The sequence below is a fragment of the Lithobates pipiens genome, unplaced genomic scaffold (assembly GCF_037356315.1).
Source record: "Lithobates pipiens isolate NorthernLeopardFrog02 unplaced genomic scaffold, aLitPip1_a1.2 Scaffold_22, whole genome shotgun sequence".
In the NCBI taxonomy this organism is placed as follows: Eukaryota; Metazoa; Chordata; class Amphibia; order Anura; family Ranidae; genus Lithobates; species Lithobates pipiens.
In genome coordinates, this window is record NW_027507784.1 from 133,641,819 (window position 1) to 133,666,995 (window position 25,177).

The 25,177-nt window shown below is 42.0% G+C and overlaps 1 protein-coding gene across 1 annotated transcript in view; it reads right to left on the reverse strand.

Moving 5' to 3' along the window:
- The window catches only part of SPAG16 (sperm associated antigen 16), a 1,450,443-nt gene that overhangs the window by 752,401 nt on the left and 672,865 nt on the right, over positions 1–25,177 (reverse strand). The window contains exon 11 of the mRNA XM_077448331.1: positions 19,135–19,278. Coding sequence (XP_077304457.1) covers positions 19,135–19,278 — 144 coding nt within the window. The remainder of the gene's footprint in view (positions 1–19,134; positions 19,279–25,177) is intronic.

Genomic DNA, 25,177 nt, shown 5'->3' on the forward strand with positions numbered 1-25,177 from the left:
TGTGGCCGGGAGTGATTTCTGTCGGAGGTAATTCACGTTCGTGAACGTTCGTGAACGTGAACGAGGTTCACGTTTGTGTAAGCCCAATTTGAAGTCGGGGGCCTCCTGTGCCTGGGACCGGAAGATCTCCAGTATACTGTGGCTTATCTGCAACCTGGAGCCCCTGGGTAAGCGGGATCTAGTTGGGGAGGGATCCCCTAAATTGTTCCGCATATTCTGCTGCAGTGGATGGCTCGGTTGGACTGTAGCATTTGTTTCCGTGGATGGCAGCTCAGGGATCAGACATCCATAAAGGTCTGGCACCAAACCATGCCCCTATTGGCTTTCTTTCCTTTCTTTTTTGTTTATACTTACAGATTTACCTTTCTCGTCTACCTCTTCTGTTATTTCTTTTTTCTTTTACAAGGCTGGTTGGGCACAGTACTAAAAAATGATTGGTCATGGTGTTGGAAGCTTTCATTGGACCAAACATATTGGCTCTTCCACCCTGTACGGGGTAATCTACTGGGCGGAAACTAGTATGCGATGTAGCCTCTTTGGAGAAGATATCGAGATCCCTTGCCAGAGGACTGTACCTATTGTGAGTGGGAATAGAGGGTATCAAGTGGTCAAATGCCACACAATCAATAGTTGAATGGGAGTGTGGGGTCGTATGGGACTATCATAATCTATAGCACTGACCATGGACAGTCCTGAATGTACGTTGGAAAATGGATCTACTAGTGAATCAAAATGATTCTTATTGCGTGAGGTGTATGTGATACTAGAGGATGAACCAATGTCCACGTCAATGGGGTCAGCTAATGGGAAATGGTTAGAGGCCATCTCACTGGGCAAGTCAACCACAAGGTCAATAATGGGAGGAACACTAATGAGTGAATTGTTAGAGTGCATGGTTGCTGGCGGTGGTACTGTGGGCCTGCTCAGCAGCATTATACTTATGAGTCTTTTTAATGGTATTGTTATGCTTACAATTTTGTTTAGAAGGGCCCTTGTTATGTGTGGCCTTTTTATTTTTGTTTGTATTTGAGGCAAGTTTAAACTTTATGGGAGGTAATGAGCTAGATCAAATTCTCAGCTGGACTGGGCACCTGTCTGGAAGTTTTCTAATCAAATATACGGTCCAACCTGTAGTCCTCAATATCCCTAATTTTCCCAGTTTTTTTGTCTATCAATTCATTCCCAAATTTCTGAGTATTCTTATTGAGAACAGTTGTCCATTTAAAAAAAAGACATGGTGAAGAGAATATCAATAATCCCTCTTCCATGGGTTTTTTCTTTTGTTCAGCACTGTCTAACTTCCATTCTCGCTGTGTTATCAGGATCTTTGTCCATTTTGTGGTACAAAATTCAGACCTTAGTTGCCACTCCTTATGAAGATCGGGATCCAAAAAGCTGCACTGCTATTTTATTGTGAGTCCTCTGAGAGTGATGTTTAGTTCCAAATATTTTTTAAGGAAGGAAAGATCCCACCATTGGGTACGTTCAGATTCTCTAGCATTTTCAAAAGGCCTTTCTCATCTGAGCTTCAAATTCTGGTGTATGTGGTGGAAAATATAGTTTATCTAATAAGGAAGAGCCAACATGAGAGGAGGAATGGCCAACTTCCTTTTGGTTAAGGGAGGCTCTATTAATAATCTGAGTTAGCTTAACAATTCTATTCAGATCCATGGTAAAAAAAAAAAAAAAAAGAAGAGGAAAAGAAAGAAAGGTGGGAAGGTGTCATGGTTATGCAGTAATCTTCCTTTGTCTGCTTACCTCTTCTCATGTGTTCAGACTAAGAGGCCAGCCACTTCCACGTGGTGGTTTTGAAAACCTCTCCTCTAAGCATGGCTCCCCCCCAGGCCCCATCAGGGAACCCTATATTAACCTGTGCACTGAAAGCCAGCGGTGCCGATCAACCATTGTGTATTCACTGCGTGTTTGGCTTCCTGTTACCGACCTTGGCGCGTTTCTCGAATTTTCTTGTCTACTCATGACCCTGACCTTTTGGCATGTCGCCGACTATCCCTGCCTGCCTGCGACCCTGAACCTTTGGTGTGTACTCTACTGTTCCTGTCTGCTAGTTGCCCTGACCTCTGCCTTATCCCTTTACTATCCTTGTTGTTCCAGCCTGCTGTTTCCTTCTCCTGTGGTCTACCGTAAGCGTGAGCTGTGAGACCCTAGGGGCCGCAACCTGGAGCCAGACTGCAGCGCAGTCCATCCTCACCACTAGAGGCTCTGGTGAACACCTGAGCCCTGGGGAATCTATGCTCTAGCTCCAACTGGGATCTGTGTTAATGATCCAGTAGACCTGCTTCCTGAACCTCCCTGGGTACAATCTGCATCAGTCAGTCCTAGGGTACACTATCTTAGTGGTGCACTTGCAATTCCTATGGAGTGCATCTGTCCCCTGGTCTCAGGTAACCTGACAGAAGGGAACAAAGTACACAAAAAAGACAATCCTAAATGAACAAAATCACCAGGTGGACAAACAGGATAATAATGATTAGCCTGGCGCCAGGAAACTGGGACATATATTGCACTAGGAACCTTGTAAAATGTCCCACAGCAGCCCAAAAAGAAGCTGTGTGGGCGAGCACACCAGGAGAGGGTGTGAATACAAGTGCAAACATTCAAAAGCAACCACAATTAGAAGCGCTAATTGGGACAGTCTTGTATGGACAAATTCTCAAATGGCTCAATACGATAAAATCATGTGCCAATTTATTAATAGCATGTAATGAATAAATGAATTGTTAATCTCCTTGCATAGATGGAACTACTAGAAGCCTTGCTCCCCCTGTGACAATACCTTGTAAAAGCAGTTGGTGGTGGGCTGGCTTGGTGAAGCAATCCTGCAATGGTAAAACCTTCATGCATTCCTGATAAATCCAAGGAGGAATCCAGCATGTGCAGAGCCAGATGGACTGTATGAAGCCTCAATCAAAGCCCCGCTGGTATGTTCTGCGCATGTCCAGACAAATGGCCAGGGCGGGTTCGCACATGCACGGAACATAGCTGGGAGCTAAGGGGAGAGAGTAATAGAGTAAGGAAAAACTAAGTTTACAAAATGGCCGCGGTGGGTTTGAGCATGTGTGGAACACCGCCGCAAGTGTTTCCGTGTCTTTATTGATGGGAAACAGCTGTTGTGATTTAGGACCAGCCAATGAGCGTCCCTATCCCGGCGGTGACGTCAGACGCCACTGAGATTAAGTGGATACTCAAGACCCTCAGGGTGGAGGCAATGTTGTTGTGGCCGATCGCCCTGAATGGTACCTGCAGGATTTTTAATCCAAGGCTAAAAGTGAGTGGATTTTGTGTAAGATTGTGGCTACCTGATTCCAGCTTATTGTTGAACATAGCTATGGTGTTTGACACTAAACTATCATTCCTCTACAGGGGACACTTTCTTGGGATAGATTAATCAATATTGATCTTCCCTGGTATCATATTGATACTAAGGAAAGGAATACAGTTATCTTCAATGGAGAAAGTGTTTAGGGAAGAGGAACTTGACAATTTTGTTATACCTATCTAGAAAAATCTTAGATTTATAAGAAAACTCTGTGATGAATCATGTGTTTTTTTAGATGCACAGTCCCCTTGAAGCTTACCATAAGTATATGAAGTATACATTTTGGGAGTGATATAATTATCAACCTGTTAATTCCTTGACTTCGTATCATAACAGGGTAGGTCAAAGTTGAACTACAGTATGGTTAAAATGATTGGCTTACGTGATAATAAGAGTGGTGTACCAAGTTTATTCCACTATATGCCTTTGCAGGTGTGAACGTAGGGCTATTGCCCCGCCCCACCCCCTTTTTTTATGGCACACTGACACCTCATTGGACCTCTTGGTGGGCCATTAGGACCATTTGTAACCTTGATCACTTTTGGGTGAGAGTGCATCCATCAGACGAGCTATATATTATTGTAGTTATGTAAATATATGAAATGTAAATGTGATAGATCCCTTGGGGTGTTTGTGTGTACTATTGTCTCACTCCCTTTTATTTCTTTTTTCCTTTTTTATTTTATTTGGATTTATTCAAATTTAAAATTCATTTTTTTTTGTGACATTGTATTAAGGTCCTTCAAAAGCTTTCCGTGCTCCAGTTTTATTATTATTATTATACAGGATTTATATAGCGCCAACAGTTTATGCTGCACTTTACAATACAAAAAGGAGACAATACAGTTATAATACAATAAAATACAAGAGGATTAAGAGGGCCCTGCTCAGAAGAGCTTACAATCTAATAGGGTGGAGCAGGTGGTACAAAAGATTGTAACTGTGGGGAATGTGCTGATGAAAGTGGTAGAAGATTATTTGGAGATGTGATAGACTTTTCTGAAGAGATGAGTTTTCAAGGATCGCCTGATAGTAGCAAAAGTAGGGATAGCCGGGCAGGTGGAGGTAGCGAGTTCCAGAGGATGGAGGAGGCGCTGGAGAAATCCTGGAGATGAGCATGGGAGAAGGAGACGAGAGAGCTTGAGAGTAGAAGGTCTTGAGAAGAACAGAGAGGAAAATTTGGGTTTGGAAACAAGATTGGTGATGTAACGCAGGGCAAATGGCTTTGTATGTTGTGGTTGGTATTTTGAATTTAATTCACTGGGTGATTGGGAGTCAGTGTAGGGATTGGAGGAGATGGTTGGCAGAAAATGGGTAAGATGGATAAGTCTGACAGCAGCATTCATGATAGACTGAAGAGGGGATAGCCTATGGAGAGGCAGGCCAATGAGAAGGAAGCTGCAATAGTCAAGGCGAGAGATAACAAGGGAGTGAATGAGGAGCTTGGTGGTTTCATTTGATAAAAAGGGGCAACATTTAGAGATGTTACGGAGGTGAATTCTACAAACGTTTGACAGCGATTGGACTTGGGGCTGAAATGACAAGGCAGAGTCTAGGATTACACCTAGTACCCTGGAGTGAGGGGAGTGACTGATAGTTGCATTGTTGATTTTGATGGAAAAGTCATGGAGGGGGGCATGGGTGGAGGGGGGCACGGGTGGGGGGGGGGATATCAATAGCTCAGTTTTAGAGAGATTTATTTTAAGGAAGTGGTGTGACATCCATGCTGATATGTCAGTTAGTAAGTTAATAATGCGAGAGGAGACTGAAGGAGTGAGGTGAAACATAGACAGATAGATTTGGGTGTCATCTGCATATAAGTGGTATTGGAAGCCATGGGCACTTATCAAGTGACCAAGAGAGGAGGGGTAGATAGAGAAGAGAAGGGGTTCAAGAACAGAGCCTTGGGGGACCCCCATAGAAAGGGGCAATGGAGAGGAGGAGACAGAGTTGTAGGTGACACTGAAGGAGCTCTGTGATAGATAGGCAGAGAATCAGGATAGAGCAGAATCTCAGAGGCCAAGGGAATGTAGTTTATTGAGAAGAAGCGGGTGGTCAACAGTATCAAAGGCCACAGAGAGGTCAAGTAGTAGGAGTTTTAAATATTGACTCTCTTTTTAACCATCTTTGATTAAATACAATTATGATATCAATTTGATTAGATTTTTTTGCACCTCAAAACTCCCAATTTTATTTCTGGGTACTTTTTGAATATATTTAGGGGAGGTGGTGCCTGTATAGCAGTCTCTGGCCTCTAGTATAAAATGTATTTGGCCCTTATTTGGCAGAGCTGGTTGGATAATTCTAGTCTTGCTCCTCCGCAGCTACTGATTGATAGAATACTACGATTCTAGACCCACCTACTGTTACAGGGATTTAATTGGGACTTTCCTCATGTTCTATATCAGCGTATATAAAGCATCATTCTATGCAAATGCCCATAAACAAGCTAAGATGGTTTTGTTTGTTGTTGTTTTTAATTTTATTATTACCTTTGTTGTGTGTGTTTTTTGTGGGAACAAAAATTTTATATGAGCTATGTAATAGGTAACTACGTCTTATTTCTTTACCCATATGCATATACAGTATGTATGCTGTTTTTTTTTTATCCTGATGGTTTTGCATATGTTCTTATGGTATTTCAGTTACTTACTATTATTGTCAATAAAAAGGTTTTGATAAAAAAAAAAAAAAAAAAAAAAATGACCCAATGCCTTCCCTAACTGCCACTGCATTTTAGTAGCTCCATAACACAAAGGGCTTGGATTTTTACAGCAGTCTTCATATGCTGCAAAGTTTTCCAAGGCTAATCTCGCTTGTCCCTAGCTCTTCTGTAGATGAATCAGACCTTCAAATAGTAAGGTCAGGCCATACTACGATCCTCCTTCACAGTTGAGATGCAGCAAAACGATTCTTTGTTTAACTCTGGCTTAAGAAACTGCTTTAAGCTGACATTTCGCAGAGTTTGAAGTCATTATTATCACTGTGACTTGTGACCCCAAGGGCTTCTAATCCATAGCAGATTTTTTTATACCTCAGCTTACCTTGGCACCTTTATGGAGTTTTCCTGTCCTCCAACACTGGAATATATAATCCTCAATTATTTCAAAAAGGCTTCCAAATAAATCTTTTAGCACAAGCTAAAACCTGTTGGCTTTATTTATCATTTTTATGTACACCATTTTGAACATGGGATGCAAGCAGAATGGCAAGAATCAAATCTAACCTTCCATAAGTTACCGTAAGTCATGTGCTATATTTATAATTATTATTTTCTTGAGACTGGATGTATAACCATTATAATCATCATCTGAAACATGTAAACAGAAATTATAATCAGTTTGACTAGAATTGTAAACTGTTGATTCCAGCATACACACCTTATATATATCATAAGGGAGCACTGCCTTGCACCAAGTGCAAAACTATGGTAGAATGTCTGGGACTTGGAATGAAAGAGGTGGAGCTTTCAGGGCATTGCTTAAGCTCATAATTTAAATGATTTTCCTAATCAGGGAATATCTGTGGGCCAGCTGGTTTGGGCATCTGCATATGTGCCACTGCCAATCTTTGCTCATGGCTATGCATATAGTGTTGTGGCTAGATGTGTGTGCATGCCCAGGGTCAGTGTTGATACCAAGCATCCTATTTAAGGGATGGTCTGACTTGGCGTCGGTGGTGTCTGGTCTTCAGCTTGTATCCTATATCTTGATATGTGTTCTTCAAATGCTTCCTGTTACCAACCTGGCTTTCCAATTACCAGATTCTGGATCCTGCTGTACTGTTTTAGCATTGCATTGCCCACTTATTGCTGACCTTGGTTTGCTATGTGACTTCACTATTGCCTCTGATTCTGCTTCATGCTACCGCCAAGTGCCTGACCACGCTACTCCAAGGTTCAGCTACAGACTTCTGTTATATATTCCTGCTGCTTGCCTGCTAGTGTCACTAGCAGACTCTGTCACTCTGAACCCCCAACAAGACAGAGTTCCTTACATTTCTGCTGGTTCTCCTGCTTACTCCTAACCTGACTCTCCAGCCTGCACATTTTGCTGGATCTTGCAGATTGGTATCTGCAGTCAGGAGATTTGGCTAGCATCCTCGGTTGATAAAATGCAGGCAGCTCTGGTTTCATAGTGTCCTTGGTCGCAGACAGCTCTAAGCTGAGTGTAGCTGTGTGCTTGGGCCCATAGCATAACATACAACTGCATAAAAATCCATAAAAGAAGTACGCTTTACAGATCCAAAACATTGCATCTTGTGCCATGCACATGAGCCCTAAATGTTGTAATTAAAACTAGAATTGTTACAGGTTTAATTCTCCCTGCAACATGTATGGTCTTATGAAACCAAAGAGACCTAAATGGCATAGTTAGGTAGGATTCGTCTCCTGGACAGAGGTCAGAATGGTTCTGTTTGTGGATAATGGATTTATTTCAAGAAGCAGATAAAAAGCTGCTAAATCTACAGTACTTCAAAAGACACCAGTAAGTAAACTGCAGATTGTGATGTTTATGTCTTCATGTATTTTACAACATGTATGTGAAATAGGGATTATTGAATGCAATTTTGATAATCAAAGAAATCAGAGTAAAAAACATATAAGGATTATAGACTGTCCACTAATCAAAAAATATTTCTAGGGTTCCTGTAAGTCTGGATCCCTGGAAGCCATGGTAACAATGTATTATGAAAATCTGATTAACATTCTCTGCGACGGCTGCGGTTTATTTTCCAGCTGTTCTCAAACAGAGTATTTTAGCCCACTAATAAAAGATGGGGTGGGTTTCAATAAATTGTCCTCTACCTTAGTGTATTGTAGTCTGAGTTGATAACAATGGTAAATACCTTTGTAGAGAGATGGTAAGACTATGTGGCATAAAGGTTACTGGGGATTATTGAGGGCAGAAAGGACTCCAAGCATTGTGAATGGTTGCTAATGGATCATGTCTGTGTTGATCTCCTGATATATCGTCTGCGAGAAAACCCAATTAACATCACAGAACTGGCTGCAGCACACAGAGAGGCTCTAGAAACAAATAATTGATGGTGCTGCTGTATATCATCTTTATAATGTAATCTGGGTTTTAGGGTTACCCTGTAAACAAGTCGTTTCGTCTTTGTAACACTTTCATCTATTTGTATGCTTCAAGCCAAGCACAACAATGTCATCATGCATGAGGCAAAAGCTAACCTTGAAAGCAACAGAACATAAATGAGACATCTAAGACATTGAATGGAAACCTGTGAACTATGCAGATGAAATTTACAGCTTTTTCTGGACCATTGCTAACAAAATGCATCTGTAAATAGATTTCAGACATTTGCTTATATATCATACATTGGCTGCTTTATCAGTCACAAGGCTAAATGCATATTGGGACCCATTAATCAAAGCATCTGAAATCACAACTGTATGGATTAACCTATAGCAACACTTTTGGGAAAAGGCAGCAGCACTCAGAGCATAATAATAATGTCCCACCTTACCAATATTATTTGAGTGCATAGCTTTACAGTTAATAATTTTGCTGGCACTTTCTTTCTTTACTGGCCATTTATTTTGTTTAAAAGTTTCATATATTCTGTTTCTTACTTGAATAAAACATATGACAAAGATACAGGAGACAGCTAAAGAGCCAAAACATTAGAGAAACCAGTCACAAGTCTGGGCAACTCAAACTGGACATGAACAACAGATCCAGAGATGTAGACATCTAAAATCATATACAAATCTAAATTTTTCCAGTGAAAATAAAAATTTGCCTGCCCGTCCTTATACACTTCTTCCTTTATTGTCATTCAAAGTATCAGCAATGAATAGAGGGGTTGGGGAAGTGATGGGAGGGGGCAGGGACAAGCAAAATGTTGCCAATAAAACTTTAGGAATGCCTATATAATGCTACCTAGATCTCTAGCCCATGGATTCCAACTGTCTTGTATTTGCTGCAACAGTCCTGCATCTACGCCCATATTTGAGTTACTGAGCATGCCCAGTAACTCAGAAATGGGTATAACTTAGGGCAGTGGTGGCGAACCTTGGCACCCCAGATGTTTTGGAACTACATTTCCCATAATGCTCCTGCACTCTTCAGTGTGGTTGAGCATCATGGGAAATGTAGTTCCAAAACATCTGGAGTGCCAAGGTTCGCCATCACTGACTTAGGGGCTTGTGACTGTATCAAAGGCAGTGAATCATCTTGTTTTTATGTCAGCATCTTAGTGCACTGATTTATTTATTTTTTGTTGCTGGAGGGATTCCCTTAAAAGAGAAGTATGGGATTTGTTTTGTTTTTTGTTTTGTTTTTTCTTAATCATATGTATCTAGGTGGATGCAGCATTAGTCTGATGCTGCAACTGTTCCCCGCCGGCTCTAACACTGAGAACCAATTGATTAACCACTTCCCACCCGGCCAATGCATATATACGGCCGGGTGGGAGCCGTCTACTCCTGATAGGACGTTTAGGAACGTCCTTCAGGAGTAGCGGGATCGCGCGCGCGCGTGCCCGCGCAGCGGCGCGATCCCGATGTGCTCGTGTCACCCGGACACGGCACATCTCAGATCGGCAGGAGGGCTCTGTGATTGGCCCTCCTGATCACATGACGGCCGTGTCCAATCACGGCCGTCATGTGATGTAAACAAACAGCCGGTTGCTAGGCAATCGGCTCTCCTCTCCTCACACGGAAGTCACCGCTGAGGAGAGGAGAGCAGAGCGCTGCAGCCGGCTGATGATCAGTGAGTATGGGCTGCTTTTTACAGCTTTTTACTCACTGATCATCAGTGTAGTGTAAACACACAACACACCACACAGTACAAACACAGTCCCCACATATGTCCCCAAAACATACATATCCCCAAATAATAAAAACACATGTCCCTAATAATAAAAACATGTCCCCCACATATGTCCCACTAAAATCACATGTCCCAATGATTGTCTGCACACATATGTACGTGATCACCTGCACACATATGTACATGATCATTTGCGTACATATGTCCGTGATCACACAAACCAATTATTATACACTTAACGGAATTTTTTTTACCAAAAACATGTAGCAGAATACATTTTGGCTTAAATTTATGACAAAATTTGATTTTATTGGATTTCTTTTCAAATAGAAAAAAGAAAATATTGTTTTTTTTCCAAATTTCCGCTTTTTTTGCGCTTATATCGCGAAAAAAAAAAAAACGGAGTCGTGAATAAATAACACCAAAATAAAGCTCTATTTGTGCGAACAAAATGATAACAATTTCATTTGGGTACAGTGTAGCATGACCGCGCAATTGTCACTGAAAGCGCTAGAGCGCTGAACGCTGAAAATTGGGCTGGGAAGGAAGGGGGTGAAAGTGCCCTGTATTGTAGTGGTTAAACACCACAGATTTCTTGGTTCTCACAGCTCCATGAGAAGAGAGCTGGCAGTCACCAGCTCTCTGCTCTGACCCCTCACGCTCACTGGAGCACTGAGCTGTGGAGGGGGCCAGAAGCAGCTGGCTCAGGCTCTCAGCGGCACACTGAGAGACTGAGCCATGTGCCAGGCCAGGCATGTGGGCAGATTCCAATCATATGGTCACAATCTTTCCCGTGACTAGACGGGCTCTGTGACGTCAACCCGTTATCTGCTGAAAATGAGTCATAGGAGTGCAGATTGTGCTGTGATCCACAGTAGAAGTACATCCAAACAAGCTTTGCCAGTACTTCTTTGATTTCCTGTCTTGCAACAGGGAATAAGAGTACATAGGATTCCCATCTTAGAGAGTTGTTACATGAACAGGTATCCCCATTGTAGGATTTTACCTATTACGCTGAATACAACTCCACATTTTTGTATTTCCCCTCACTTGCTGTTAGAGGGAGAGTAGTGAGCAGAACAAATGGAAGGGCAAGACTACTCAGTTGGGACACAGACAAAAAAAAAAACAACTTGACAAAGAGACCAACCCTTCCGTTCTCTTTAAAAAAAAATAGGTGGAGTTAACTGTTGATGGGAGGTGGTTAAGCGATATGGGAACAATTTTAAAGGTAAATGGTTTGGTTGATTAAGAGTTTAGCGAATAGTTTAGGGGTTCAGTGTTGTGAGGGAGGTTAAAAGTAAAGGTGATAATTTAGGTATTAAGGTGTGGGAGAGGTTAACTTTTAGGAGGTCCCTGAGTGTTAGAGGTAGTTTTTATTACTTCTGTAACTACTTTTTTATGTAAACACATTAGAAGATAACTAAGGGGCAAAAAAAACTGAGGGGTTTATTTACTAAAAACTGGAGAGTACAAAATCTGGGGCAGCTGTGCATAGAAACCAATCAGCTTTCAGTTATTATTTTTTTGGCAAAGCTTAATTGAATAAGCTGAATTTAGAAGCTGACTGGCTACCATGCACAGCTGCAACAGATTTTGCACTATCCAGTTTTAGTAAATCAACCTCAATATATTGCAGAAAGAGTAAAGTATGACATTACAATGCTTGGGTGTCATGGGATTTCTTCTGTTATTAGGCCTGTTTTTCATGGTGCAAAAGAAGGAATATGATTTTGGTTGTACAGAATTTACTTTGGATCAACTAAAGCTGTTAAAAACATTAGAAAATAGTCTAAGGCCGCGTACACACGGGCGGATGTTGGCTCAACTTTGTCCGCTGAACAGTGTTTCACAGGTATCCGGGGGCCCCCTTATTAAAGGGGGCTCCCGGATTCCGATAAGCCCCCCGCCCGCAGACCCCGACAACCAACGGCCAGGGTTGTCGGGAAGAGGCCCTTGTCCTCATCAACATGGGGACAAGGTGCTTTGGGGTGGGGGGGCCGCGCGGCCCCCCCTTCCCCAAGGCACCCCCCATGTTGAGGGCACGCGGCCTGGTACGGCTCAGGAGGGGGGGCGCGCTCGCTCGCCCCCCTTTCCTGGCCGGCCGGGTAGCGTGCTCGGACAAGGGTCTGTTGTGGACTTTGGGGGGACCCCCACGCCGATTTTTTTCGGCGTTGGGGTTCCCCTTTAAGTCCATTCCAGGCGGCGGAGCCCGCGACGTCTCCGACGCGGGCCCCGCCTACCTGCACACGCGCTCGAAATGAGCGGACTGTTGCCTCGTGTGTGGGCGAGTCCGCTCATTTCAAAAGTTGCGCGGACTTAGTACGACGAACAAAGTTTGCCGTATTTGTCCGCTCAAAAAGTGCCGTGTGTGGGCGTGTTCGTTCATTCAAAAGTTTGAGCGGACTGTTTGACGAACTTAGTTTCGGCAGACAGTCCCCGCGTGTGTACGCCGCCTAACATGCATGTATTATCCAATTATCTTGCAATGTCTGCAGGAAACGCAAATCTCATAAATGGGAACACACTGGTTGCACAAGCATCCTTATTAAGCAGGGTACCAGGAAAGGGGAGGTACAACTTTAAGTGATAAAAAGTCTTGGGTCTAGCTTAATTTAAGGGGAAAAAAAAAGTAAGATCGTATGATGTTTTTTGCACATGGGATTGTTTGAAGGTGCCCCACTGACATTAGATCATTCCCTGATTTTTGGCTGGATCAGGAGAATGCCATTGTATGCCTAGATATAAGAAATGCTCTCTACTCAGAAGAGAGATTCTCTAAACTGTTCCACATATAAACAGTTCTAAACATCAACAGGGTCAAAACAAGAGCACATGAGCCTTCTTTAATTGCACTGAATTTGGGCATGTTTTCTACCATAGAGAATAGTTGACATTTGGCCAGCTAATAGTTAGTGATGTGCATTGCACCAGCATTAACCCAAGGCAGCCAACCCAACATCTAAACATATATGCATGCATGTTTATATACAATATTTATGACAATTGGTGTTGTGGCCTACAGCAGTGCTCAGCTACCAGTTATTAAAATCAGATAGCAGGCTATATTGTAACAACCAGTTGCTGATATGCCAAAGATCTGTTCTTAATCACTCTGAAAATCAACCAACAGTTTGGATCCATATTTTGAAATTCTAGTTATATATCTAGCACTAATGAAAGAAGCACCCTTGAGCCCCCCAAATGCCTTGTCTACACAAACAGAAGCTACCTGAAGTTTTCCCACACTACTTGGAGGAACCAAAATCATATTGGGGACTCAGTGTCACCCATTCATCTTTTTAACAGTGTTAAAAACCTTGGACAGGTCCTTACTTTTCCACATTTTATACAAAATTAAAAAGTTCTGACTTTAGCTATACCTTCAATTAAAACAATAAAGAGAGAAGCATGCAGACTGCCGAAGCTGAAATTTTCTGAAAATGTTAACCTTCTGGCTATCATGATTTATTCATTTGTGTCACTGACTTAGAGCAAGTAATCAGATGAAAATGTTTTAAGTTTCTCCAATTTTCCTGATTTGTATATGTCTAGTGTTACCCCTGTAGGATCTGCTAGATAAAATGGGTCTTCTGGTCCTTGGCCTTGACCTCCTCAGAAACCTCAACCTCTCTGACACCAAACCAGATAATAAAAGGAAACTGAATGTATTGTGAATTAGGTCAATGGGTAACCAGGTAAATACAAAATAAATTGACAATAGTATTGATATTGACTGACATACAGGGTATTCACTGGCAAAATATAAAGCAGTATTTAAATGTAACCATTATATTAGCATAAATAGTAACAATTTCACCCAAAGTGCAGCAGTGAATAAAGTTGAACTGCTAATGAATGACTACTAGACATGTGCAGAGAAAAATATTTCGTTTTGGAATTTCGTTTTCGTCCGAAAAATTTATTAATATAGTTACTCCCGAAATTCGTTTTTCGTTCAAAAATTGCATTCGTCCGAAAATCCACATGAATTACGGTCGAATCTGTCTTTGAAGGATTATGGTGTCTGTTGAATGTATAAAGAAGATTCGACGGAGCTAGTATATAGCATACTTCGTGTGAAATTTAGAACCCTATTAAAGTCTATGGGACTCCAACGTTCAAAATCTAAAGTACTAATTTTAAAGGGTAATATGCAAGTTACTGTCCTAAAAAGTGTTTGGGGACCTGGGTCCTGCCCCAGGGGACATGTATCAATGCAAAAAAAAGTTTTAAAAATGGCCGTTTTTTTTGGGAGCAGTGATTTTAATAATGATTAAAGTGAAACAATAAAAGTGTAATATTCCTTTAAATTTCGTAGCTGGGGGTGGGGGGGGGGGGGGGTGTATAGTATGCATGTTTCTGGTGCTTAGAACTGTCCCTGCACAAAGTGTCATTTATGCAGGAAAAAAAGTCTTTTAAAATCACTCGCAGCTATAATGAATTGTCGGCTCCGTAATACAGAGAACATTCATTGAAAGTCATTGATAAAAAATAAATATATAAATTAAAAAAAAAGCGTGGGAGTCCCCCAAATTCAATTACCAGGCCCTTCAGGTCTGGTATTGATATTAAGGGGAACCCTGCGTCAAATTAAAAAAAAAATTACATGGGGTCCCCCTAAAAATCCATACCAGACCCTTTATCTGAGCATGCAACCTGGCAGGCCGCAGGAAAAGAGGGGGGGGGCGAGAGAGCGCCCCCCTCCCTCCTGAACCGTACCAGGCCACATGCCCTCAACATTGGGAGGATGCTTTGGGGGTCTGTGACCCCTCAAAGCACCTTGTCCCCATGTTGATGGGGACAAGGGCCATATCCCCACAACCGTGGCCGGTGGTTGTGGGGATCTGCGGGCGGGGGGCTTATCAGAATCTGGAAGCCCCCTTTAACAAGGGGACCCCAGATCCCACCCCCCCATTTGAAATGGTAAGGGGGTACAAAAGTACCCCTACCATTTCACAAAGAAAGTGTAAATAATAGTTAAATAAGACAAACACACTTTTGAAAAATTCCTTAATGAAAAAAAAAAAAAAAAAGATTCCAGCGGTGGTGATCCACTCTTGCTATCCAGCGACAGGCGATCATCTCTCCGGGGTTCAGCGATAGCTCATCTGAATCAGCGCAGCGAATTCATCCATCTTCTGTCTCCACGGAGGAGACACTGCGGGGATTCCGGCGACCTGACGTTTGTTATATGCGGAGGGCGGGGCCACCCATCATCAGACCCCGCCCCCTCTTACGCAAGGGGAAACCCGGGGTTCCCCGTCACGTTTGGGTGATCCCGCCCCCTCTGATGTAACGGAAACCTGCCTGTGTTACATCAGAGGGGGGCGGGGTCACCCATACGTAACGGGGAAACCCAGGTTTCCCCTTGCGTCAGAGGGGGACGGGGTCAGGTGACGGGTGGCCCCGCCCTCCGCATATAACAAACGTCAGGCCGCTGGAATCCCCGCAGTGTCTCCTCCGTGGAGACAGAAGATGGATGGATTCGCTGCGCTGGATCAGATCATCCATCGATGGACCCCGGAGATCCGTCGCTGGATAGCAAGAATGGATTACCACTGCTGGAATCTTTTTTTTTATTTTTAATAAAGGAATTTTTCAAAAGTGTGTTTGTCTTATTTAACTATTTTTTACACTTTCTTTGTGGAATGGTAGGGGTACTTTTATACCCCCTTACCATTTCAAACAGGGGGGGTGGGAGCTGGGGGTCCCCTTGTTAAAGGGGGCTTCCAGATTCTGATAAGCCCCCCGCCTGCAGACCCCCACAACCACCGGCCACGGTTGTGGGGATGAGGCCCTTCTCCACATCAACATGGGGACAAGGTGCTTTGAGGGGTCACAGACCCCCAAAGCATCCTCCCAATGTTGAGGGCATGTGGCCTGGTATGGTTCAGGAGGGAGGGGGGACGCTCCATCGCCCCCCCCTCTTTTCCTGCGGCCTGCCAGGTTGTATGCTCGGATAAAGGGTCTGGTATGGATTTTTAGGGGATCCCCACGTCAATTTTTTTTAAATTTGACGCGAGGTTCCCCTTAATATCCATACCAGACCTGAAGGGTCTGGTATGGATATTTAGGGGGAACCCCACGTCAATTTTTAAAAAAAATTTGACGCAGGGTTCCCCCTAATATCCATACCAGACCTGAAGGGCCTGGTAATTAAATTTGGGGGACTGCCACGCTTTTTTTTTTTTTTTATCAATGACTTTCAATGAGTGTTCTCTGTATTACGGAGCCGACAATTCATAATAGCTGCGAGTGATTTTAAAGGACTTTTTATCCTGCATAAATTACACTTTGTGCAGGGACAGTTCTAAGCACCAGAAACATGCGCCCCTTCACAGGCATACTATACACACACCCCCCCCCCCCCAGCTACGAAATTTAAAGGAATATTACACTTTTATTGTTTCACTTTAATCATTATTAAAATCATTGCTCCCGAAAAAACTGCAGTTTTTTAATTTTTTTTTTTGCATTGATACATGTCCCCTGGGGCAGGACCCGGGTCCCCAAACACTTTTTAGGACAGTAACTTGCAGAATCTTTTCTCTCTGTCAAATCTTTTTTCTCTGTCGAATATTTTCTCTATATAATCTTGGACTAATAGAGGTAAGGTTAGGCACATTCGACCACAGGTTCTATAGACACAGATTGTTATTGTCAGAGTCACGTCAAATCTCCTATTCTATATCGAACTGTTGTAACAACTAAAATGAAAATAAAGCATTTATTTATGTCGGATCTTTCGTTTTTCGGATTCTGTGCTTTCGTTATCGTTTGTCAAAATGAAAACGAAAATAGCTGAAATTCGGATGAAAATGCATTCGGACGAAAACACATGCACATGTCTAATGACTACTAACATGCACTGATGGCAGCTATGCTTGACCTAAACTGACTGGATTTGCCCAGACCATATGACTAAATACATAAAGAGACAAATGGGGTGTAGCAATAGTAATGGGAGGGGCAGTCTCTAATATGGTTCTTTGTCTGGCCACTGTTGGGGCCCTTTAAGAACATTGGTGCCCTTGGTAAAAAAAAGTCCCCTTTGAGAACCTACAGGCAGTGAATAAGCAGTAAGTACCAGATTGTTTCAGTATAGTTCTTGGTGGCTGCTGTCAAGGAAGACATATGCAGACTACAGCTGCCGCCCCCGGGTGCATACCTGTGCACAGGCGCCAACCAAGAGTGCCCAGAACGGCCACTGGTGCTTCTATGAATGTGCGTGCGCAATCATGCATCCGCACTGTCGTTAGATTTGGCACCAGTTAGTCTATTTAAACTTAGCTTCAAGAGTGACAAGCTGCTGCTTGGTCTACAACATTACCTGAATCCTGATTCCTGTGTGTGTGACTTCTGATACCGAACCGGCTTGCTCCTGACTACCTCTGCCTACTTCCTGCCCTGATCTCTGGCTTCCCACGGGCTGATCTCTGTCTCCAGTTCCTGTTACCTAACATCTGTTGCCGAACCTGCCTGTTATCCGATTATGCTTCTGCCTGCTGTTTATGCCCAATCTGCCTGTCTGTACCGAAGCCTGCCTGTGACCTGACTACGCTCCTGTCTGCTGTCTCTGCCTGATCTGCCTGTTGGTTGTCAACTGTCTTCTGCCAGTCTGCCAGCCATCTGCTGTCTCTTCAGTCTGCTATCTGCTGTGTTCCAACTTCATGTTTGTGAGTTCCCGGCCTCTACTGGTACAGACTTCTGTACTGATCAAAGGCACTCTTATCCCACCCTGCTCTTGAGCCTGCTGTCTCACTATCAGCGTCTCACAAACCGGAGCCGCATGAGGGGCCTTCCTCCACAAGTTAGGCTCACCCACCAAGTACGTGACAGCTGCAGTCGATTACAGATGCAGTTTGATATACCTCAGACTCTTTGAGGGGGGCATGGTTAAATAGTAAATCTGTTTGAAAAAAGTCCATCTAGTTCAACCAATAAAAGGGTAAATATGGAATTGATGAAGGAAGTGCTGGGTTAAATTGGGTGTAGCAGGGTTCTAAGGCATAAATGTCTTACCTTCAGATATGTGTGTAAAAATGGACACAAATGTGGGCTTGTGGCTCTCTCATTGACTCTTTGGTAGCCCCTTCAGTTCCACTATGATGTTGCAAGAGTCCACCAACTGTGCAGTGAGCCCGAGTACACTCAGGTTTCCTGGCCACAATGAGAGAAGAAGCTGTGATGCGGGCAAGGCTGCTGGATATCTAGTGCTTCTGATGGTGAATAGCTCAGAGGGTAAATGGCTCAGCTTCCATGGAGACAAGGTCCCTTGGGCGAATCTACCAGAACATCCACAGCGCCAAAACAATAGCTTTTCCCAGGCTATTCCACTTAAGTCCTCCCTTGGCGTCTCCTGTGCCCAAAGCATATCAGGATCTGCAGTTCAGAAACCCTGTTATTCTTTTACCTGGTTGTTGCTTTGGACTACACCTTCCAGGATTCCAAACATCCTGCATAAAAGACTATGGGTTTGCTTGGCTTCGTTTTCCTCCTACTGATAGGAGGAAAATGGTGCAGCATAATTTCAGTATCTCAGCAAAAAGGGGGACAGAATATAAGCAATATCTCTATCTCCATATTGCAGTAGTCCAGAACCTGGCTACATAAGTGTTCTGGGACAGAAAGTCTCAGAAATTATTACAGCCCGTAGAAAAAACTAAAATCAAGAAACTATCATTTTAAGATGGAAGTAACCAATGGCAGCCCCTTTATTCATCTCCTGGTGGGTTTACTGTAAGATTCTTGCCCTCAGGTATGAAATTCTGGAACAGGTTAGGGTAGCAATATCATGTTATGATGTGTCATCTCTGTGAATATGGTTATCTCACCAGAGTTTTGTTCATGCAGTCACAAATCAGATTTTTACAGAATGCAAACTAACATTTCTTATACTACTAGTTATAGACCAATATCATTTTAATGCTCCACTGTCCCATTGGCACTACATAAACTCATGAATGCAGTACAGACTTATAGAAAATGTTTGCTTACTTTGGATGGAAACAGCAACCTGAAAGCCAGTCAGTGTGCCCTTCGCCAGTCATAATTATCTCTCCACTGGGGATAGACCACATCTTCCACAGCCGATCATCACTAGCTGTCACCAGGATTTCCTTACGAGGATGTAGGGCCACACTGCAAGACATATATATATGACATTTTACACACTTTTCTAAGCATATTGACTGTCTCAGTAAAAAATAAATACTTTAACTTTTTTTGTTCTACAGCATTATGGAAAAGTGATGGAATTATCTGAATGGCTGCTACCATAAGCTAAATGTAGACAAAGATTAGCTAAATGTAGTCAAAAATATTTTTTTATATAATTTGGTAGGGTTGGCCCATGTTTGGGAGATTTCCTCTTACTCCCTCTGTCCTTGGGATGGTAACGGTTTTCAAGGGACTATTTTCAGGTGCAATAAATTAAGGCAAAGTACCCACACATACAGGATACCAATCATTTTATTTTATTAGGTTTCACCACTGCTGGTTTTCAATAATCACCTCAATGAATGTAGAACTTTAAGTGCACTTAGTTCTTCAGTGTATTTAAACTAATGAAACTGCAAAAGTATACTTACTTTGATGTATTTGCAAGTACCTCCTAGACAGTTTTGCATGCCTAGGAAGCCACAGTATCTGGGGTGCACACTATTCACAAGCTTTTCACTTCTGCTCATCCTGGAACTAAGGCCCATCAATCTTAGCCCCCGTACACACGGTCAGACATTCCGACCACAAAATCCATCAGATTTTTTCCTAAACTGGTGTTGCATACACACGGTCGGACAGAGTTGTCGGAAAATCAGATTGTTTGTAACATGATAACGTTCGTTCGTTATGACGAGACTACGTTGAGGCTAGTAGCCAATAGCTTTGGTCTCGTAATTTGATCTGAGCATGCGTGGCACTTTGTCCGATCAGAATTCTCTACAAACAATCGGAAAAATCTGATCTGATTTTTTTGTCGGAAAATTTGAGATCCTGCTCTCAATTTCCAACACACGATCGGATTTTCCGACAATATAATACGGTCAGACATTTTCCGGCAGAATTTCCGACCGTGTGTACAAGGCATTACACCCTGCTCATGCCATTAACAGTGCCAGAGTCATTGTGGCCATTCAAAGTATATCTAAAACCAATCATCAACATTTTATAAAAGTTTTAGCAAATTAAGGTCATTTAAAAGTTGTTTGAATTAATTTTCAATATGCATCTGTTATTAGAAAATATTTGTTGATTTTGCCATGATGTTTTTTTAGGCACCTCCTATAATGGAGTACAACTGTCCCCCAATTGTGCTCCTGTGTTGTCAATCTGTTATTGTATCCCTGTAAAATTCTATCAGTGGGAACCTCAACACACATTGTTCAGGCATGGTCTTCTGTTGCCACAATCAGGGAACTGGTCCAGTGCAATAATTTGCAAGTGCATGCAGATAGTGAGGTGCAAAAAGGATAGAAAGAGATGATTTTGGCATTGTATGAAAAAAGTCAGACGCCCAATTACGGTAATTTAAATATGTATTTTGGTTTTAAAATTTTTAACTAAAGACAAAAAGGTTAACAGAGAAATTGACAAATAACCTCACAAAGTAATGACCACAAAAAAATGATAAGAAAGACATCACCATTTTCTTATCAAGTCAACATGTCAACATGTATCCTACTATAGTGATGAACAGCTAACATCTGCCCCTACAAAAAGTCACATTATCCTGTTAGCTTCCAGGGCTTTAGCCCAGAAAAACCAAAAGCAAAGGAATATTAAAATTAACAGTATGCATACTTGGTAACCTGTCAAACCATGGATAGGCTTATGTATGGGTTTATCCTATAAAGATCATTGTGCCTGCCACCTGGTATGTCATTTAGTTGTAATGCCGCTTACACATCAGAATTTTGGTTGGAAAAAGCTCTGAATTCTGATGGGATTTTGTTCAAGCTGTCTTGAATACACATGGTCACACCAAATTTTGACTGCCAAGAACACGGTGACGTACAACATGTACGACAGGACTAGAAAAAGGAAGTTCAATAGCCAGTAGCTTCCGTCTCATAGTTGAATCTGAGCATGCATGAGATTTTGCGCGTCAGAATTGCATACACGTGATCGGAATTTACGATCTTTTTTCCTTCGGAAAAATTGAGAACCTGTTCTCAATCTTTTGGGAGGGAGAGAGAGAGAGAGAGAGAGAGAGAGAGAGAGAGAGAGAGAGAGAGAGAGAAAATGGGATGGAGGGGAAGGTGTGAACCTAGCTTTCAGAAGGGGAAATTCCCAGTGGACCATGAGATGAGTATTGACTGGTGAAAAGGTAATGGTTTATTATAGGAAGTGAGTTAGCTAGCTAAACATCATCCAGTTTAAAGTGTAACTGCCCAAACTTTGTTCCTGGTTTCACGGATAAAGCCTTTCAGCTGCAGCCAGACCGGAACCTGATCAGAGCTTCTGCCTTTCTTGGTCCTTTGGGATTGGTCCTGTAGGGATCACTCAACTGCTCTGTTTGGTCAGGTGGAAGATTTTGCAAGTGTCTCATTTCATTCTGTCTCTCCCAAATCATACCTGTTTACGCAGACAACCTACTTCATTTGAAGACCTTTGTCTGGGAGATCTCTCTCCTTGAAATTCTTGATGATCCGATAAATGGTTGATTTAGGAGCAATCTTAGTAGCAGTAATGTCCTTGCCTGTGAATCTCTTTTTGTAAAAAAGCAATGATGACTACAGATGTTTAATTGCAGGTAACCGTGGTTAATAGAGGATAAACAATGATATCAAGCACCAACCTATTTTTAAAGCTTCCAGTCTGTTATTCTAACTCAATCAACATTACAGAGTGATTTCCAGCCCACCTGTGTTAAAGAGAGAATCACTGACATGATGTCAGCTGGTCCTTTTGTAGCAGGGCCGGAATGCAGTGGAAATGTTTTTTGGGGATCAAGTTCATTTTCGTGGCAAAGAGGGACTTTGCAATTAATTGTAATCCATCTGATCACTCTTCCTAACATTCTGGAGTATATGCAAATTGCCATCATAAAAGCTGAGGCAGCAGATTTTGTGAAAATTAATATTTGTATCATTCTCAAATCTTTTGGGCACGTCTGTATGTTCTCAGAGGACCAAAAGAACAGATTACTCCTCTTTGCTCACAAGTCTTCCCTTTGCAGTAAATACCAGCGGTTCACATTTACAATCTTGATGCATCTTACCCCATCAGTTCTAGCATCACTATTCCCCGATGACAGCCTGTTGTGCTGACGCCATAATCTCATTGTGCATTAGGATTGAAAGCCTACCAATGTTTGTACTGGAGGGCTACACTTATAGCTCTTGTCACTAAATACCTCCGTAATTGTATGTGCAAAGTGTGGAGGAATGCACACTGGATTGGGCAACTGCATCCCATAAATTTTTTTTTGCTTTGTATTTAGGACCTTATTTGTGCCTTGAAAATGATTGCAGGAATAAATTCTGACCCGACATAACCCAAAATATTACACTTCTTTGGTAAAATGTAATTTGCTTTAGAACAGAACTTTTTTTTTGTTTTTTATTTAAAACACTTTGAAATTGCAAGTTCAAAATTGTGCATGCATGCGCACTTGTAAATCTGTGTTACCCTTTGCATTATCCATATTTTATAGTATCCATGCACCATCATGCCTAGTCTGTTCATCAGCATTTGTGGACATTGATAAAAGAGTGCTACCATCTGAGGGGCATGAATTCTCATAGTAAGCATTCCCTATATGTTTTTTTTCTGTTTTTTTTAAGTCTTTGCCAGATGTTGCTGTGCAATAGGACAGCTCTATCCCAGCCAAATCCTCTCTTTCTCCTACTCTAATTTCAGATACTTTTCACTTGTTTTACAAAATACAGCTGTCAACAAATGAGAGTACATATCACAGGACTCAGAGAAGCCACACTGTTCTGCGCAGTGATGTTCTCTGGCTCTTATGAAAATAAAAGGAGCATAATGACATACGAAAAAGGAGGCGTCAAAACCATTGACCATTGAGCTGTCCATTGAGCTGTCCATTGAGCTGTCCATCCAGCAGGCCTAAAGCCAAGAGGTTATACAGAACCTCTAGTCCTTCACTATGCCTGCACTGAAGCTGGAAAGATCTGGAAAAGCCACAACAGTTTTGCAATGTATGCACTATTTTTAACCTTCAATCATAGTGTTTGCACAACATAGAAGTGCTTATACAATGTAAAAAAAACAAAAAACTAAAGAAAAACACAAAAATGTAAGGTCTGATTTATGTATATAATAAAAAGTAGTTGAAGTTGTGTATAGGCATGTACCAAATACTTTATGTTGTTTATTGTTATGCAAGATTCTCTTAGCAGCAAAATGGTTAAAGTGGTTGTAAATCTACTTTGAAAAAACAAAAACACCAGCAAGACAAAGTCATAATGAGCTAGTATGCATAGCATACTAGCTCATTATGTAATATTCACCTGAGATCGAAGCCTTTGCTGCAGTGCCCGTACACAGCACTGGCCGGCGACATCACTCCCAGGGGTTACCTCCGGGTATCACGCTATGATTGACCGGGGCCGCAATGAAGTCGGTACCGGTAATGGCACACTCACTGAAGCAACGGCACATACATGGTGTATCTTCAGTGCGCATGTACCGATGCCATCAGCACATGTAGGGGACAGGAGATATCTCCTAAACCATGCAGGTTTAGGAGATATCCTGGGTAGCTACAGGTAAGCCTTATTATAGGCTTATCTGTAGTAAAAAGTGGTCTGTACGGGTTTACAACCACTTTAAGAGTTACATTTGAATACTTTCCGATTTCAAATAAGTCCTAATCACTGTGATTTTCACAATTTGCCGCTGTTAGGCATGAGCTCCCATGGAAAAAAATATGAATTGTGTTTTTTTCTAGTCAATTCCTCCCTGGTATGTCCATAGCACAAATGATTGGCTGAATGCTCTCATCATTTTGCTCCCTCAGGTCTCTCCTCGTGACAACAATAACTTCCAAACTCAATGCTTCTCTGACTTCGGGCACTAAAATGGATCCATTCCCTTGTTGCAAATTGCTTTGCCTCCATGTTTCCAACAGAGATATCAGACTTGGGAATCATGCGACGATGCCTTGAGAGTATCTCTGGCTGACGGAAGCTATCTAGCCGAGACACCTGGCTGCTTTCTGTGTGCTTTATCATAGCCGTTCATCAGGTTCCATTACAGAGATATCTGTATGTCTGTAACAGAGCTAAGAGAAACTGAAAATGAGAAAGTGGCAAAGAAAAAAAGAATTGCACTTGAATCCCATCAAAACTTTGTGCCAGTCCTCGACAATGAAGTACATACATTATATATATATATATATATATATATATATATATATATATATATGTACACACACAGTACTGTGCATTCGTTTTAGGCAGGTGTGAAGAAATGCTATTAAAAATGCTTTCAAAAATATATATTTTGATTGATAAAAATAAACAATCTACAAAATGTAAAGTGAGAGAACAGCAAAAAAAATCTAAATCAAATACACTTGCACGCAGTTTTTGTAGGAGCTTTGTAGGTTGGTTGTTCCAAACATCTTGGAGAACTAGTAAACACAGATCTTCTGTGAATGTAGGCTGCCTCAAATCCTCGTGTCTCTTCCTGTAACTGTCTCATCATGTAGGACAATGACCCCAAACATACAGCAATTGTAATTAAGTGCCATCTTCTGCATAAAAAAAAGAATAAGGAGTCCTGGAAGTGATATTTTTTTTTTCCCCTTAGCACCCTGATCTTAATGTCTTTGAGCCTGTCTCAAACTACACAAAGAAACAGAAAATTTTATGGCAGCCTACATCCACAGAGTATCTGTGGTTAGTTCTGCAAGATGTTTGGAACAATCTACCTGCTAAGTTCCTTCAATAAGTGTGTGCAAGTGTACCTAGAAGAATTGACGCTGTTTTGAAGGCAAAGAGTGGTCACACCAAATATTGATTTGATTTGGAGTTCTCTCCTGTTCATTTACTTACCATTTTGATAATCAACT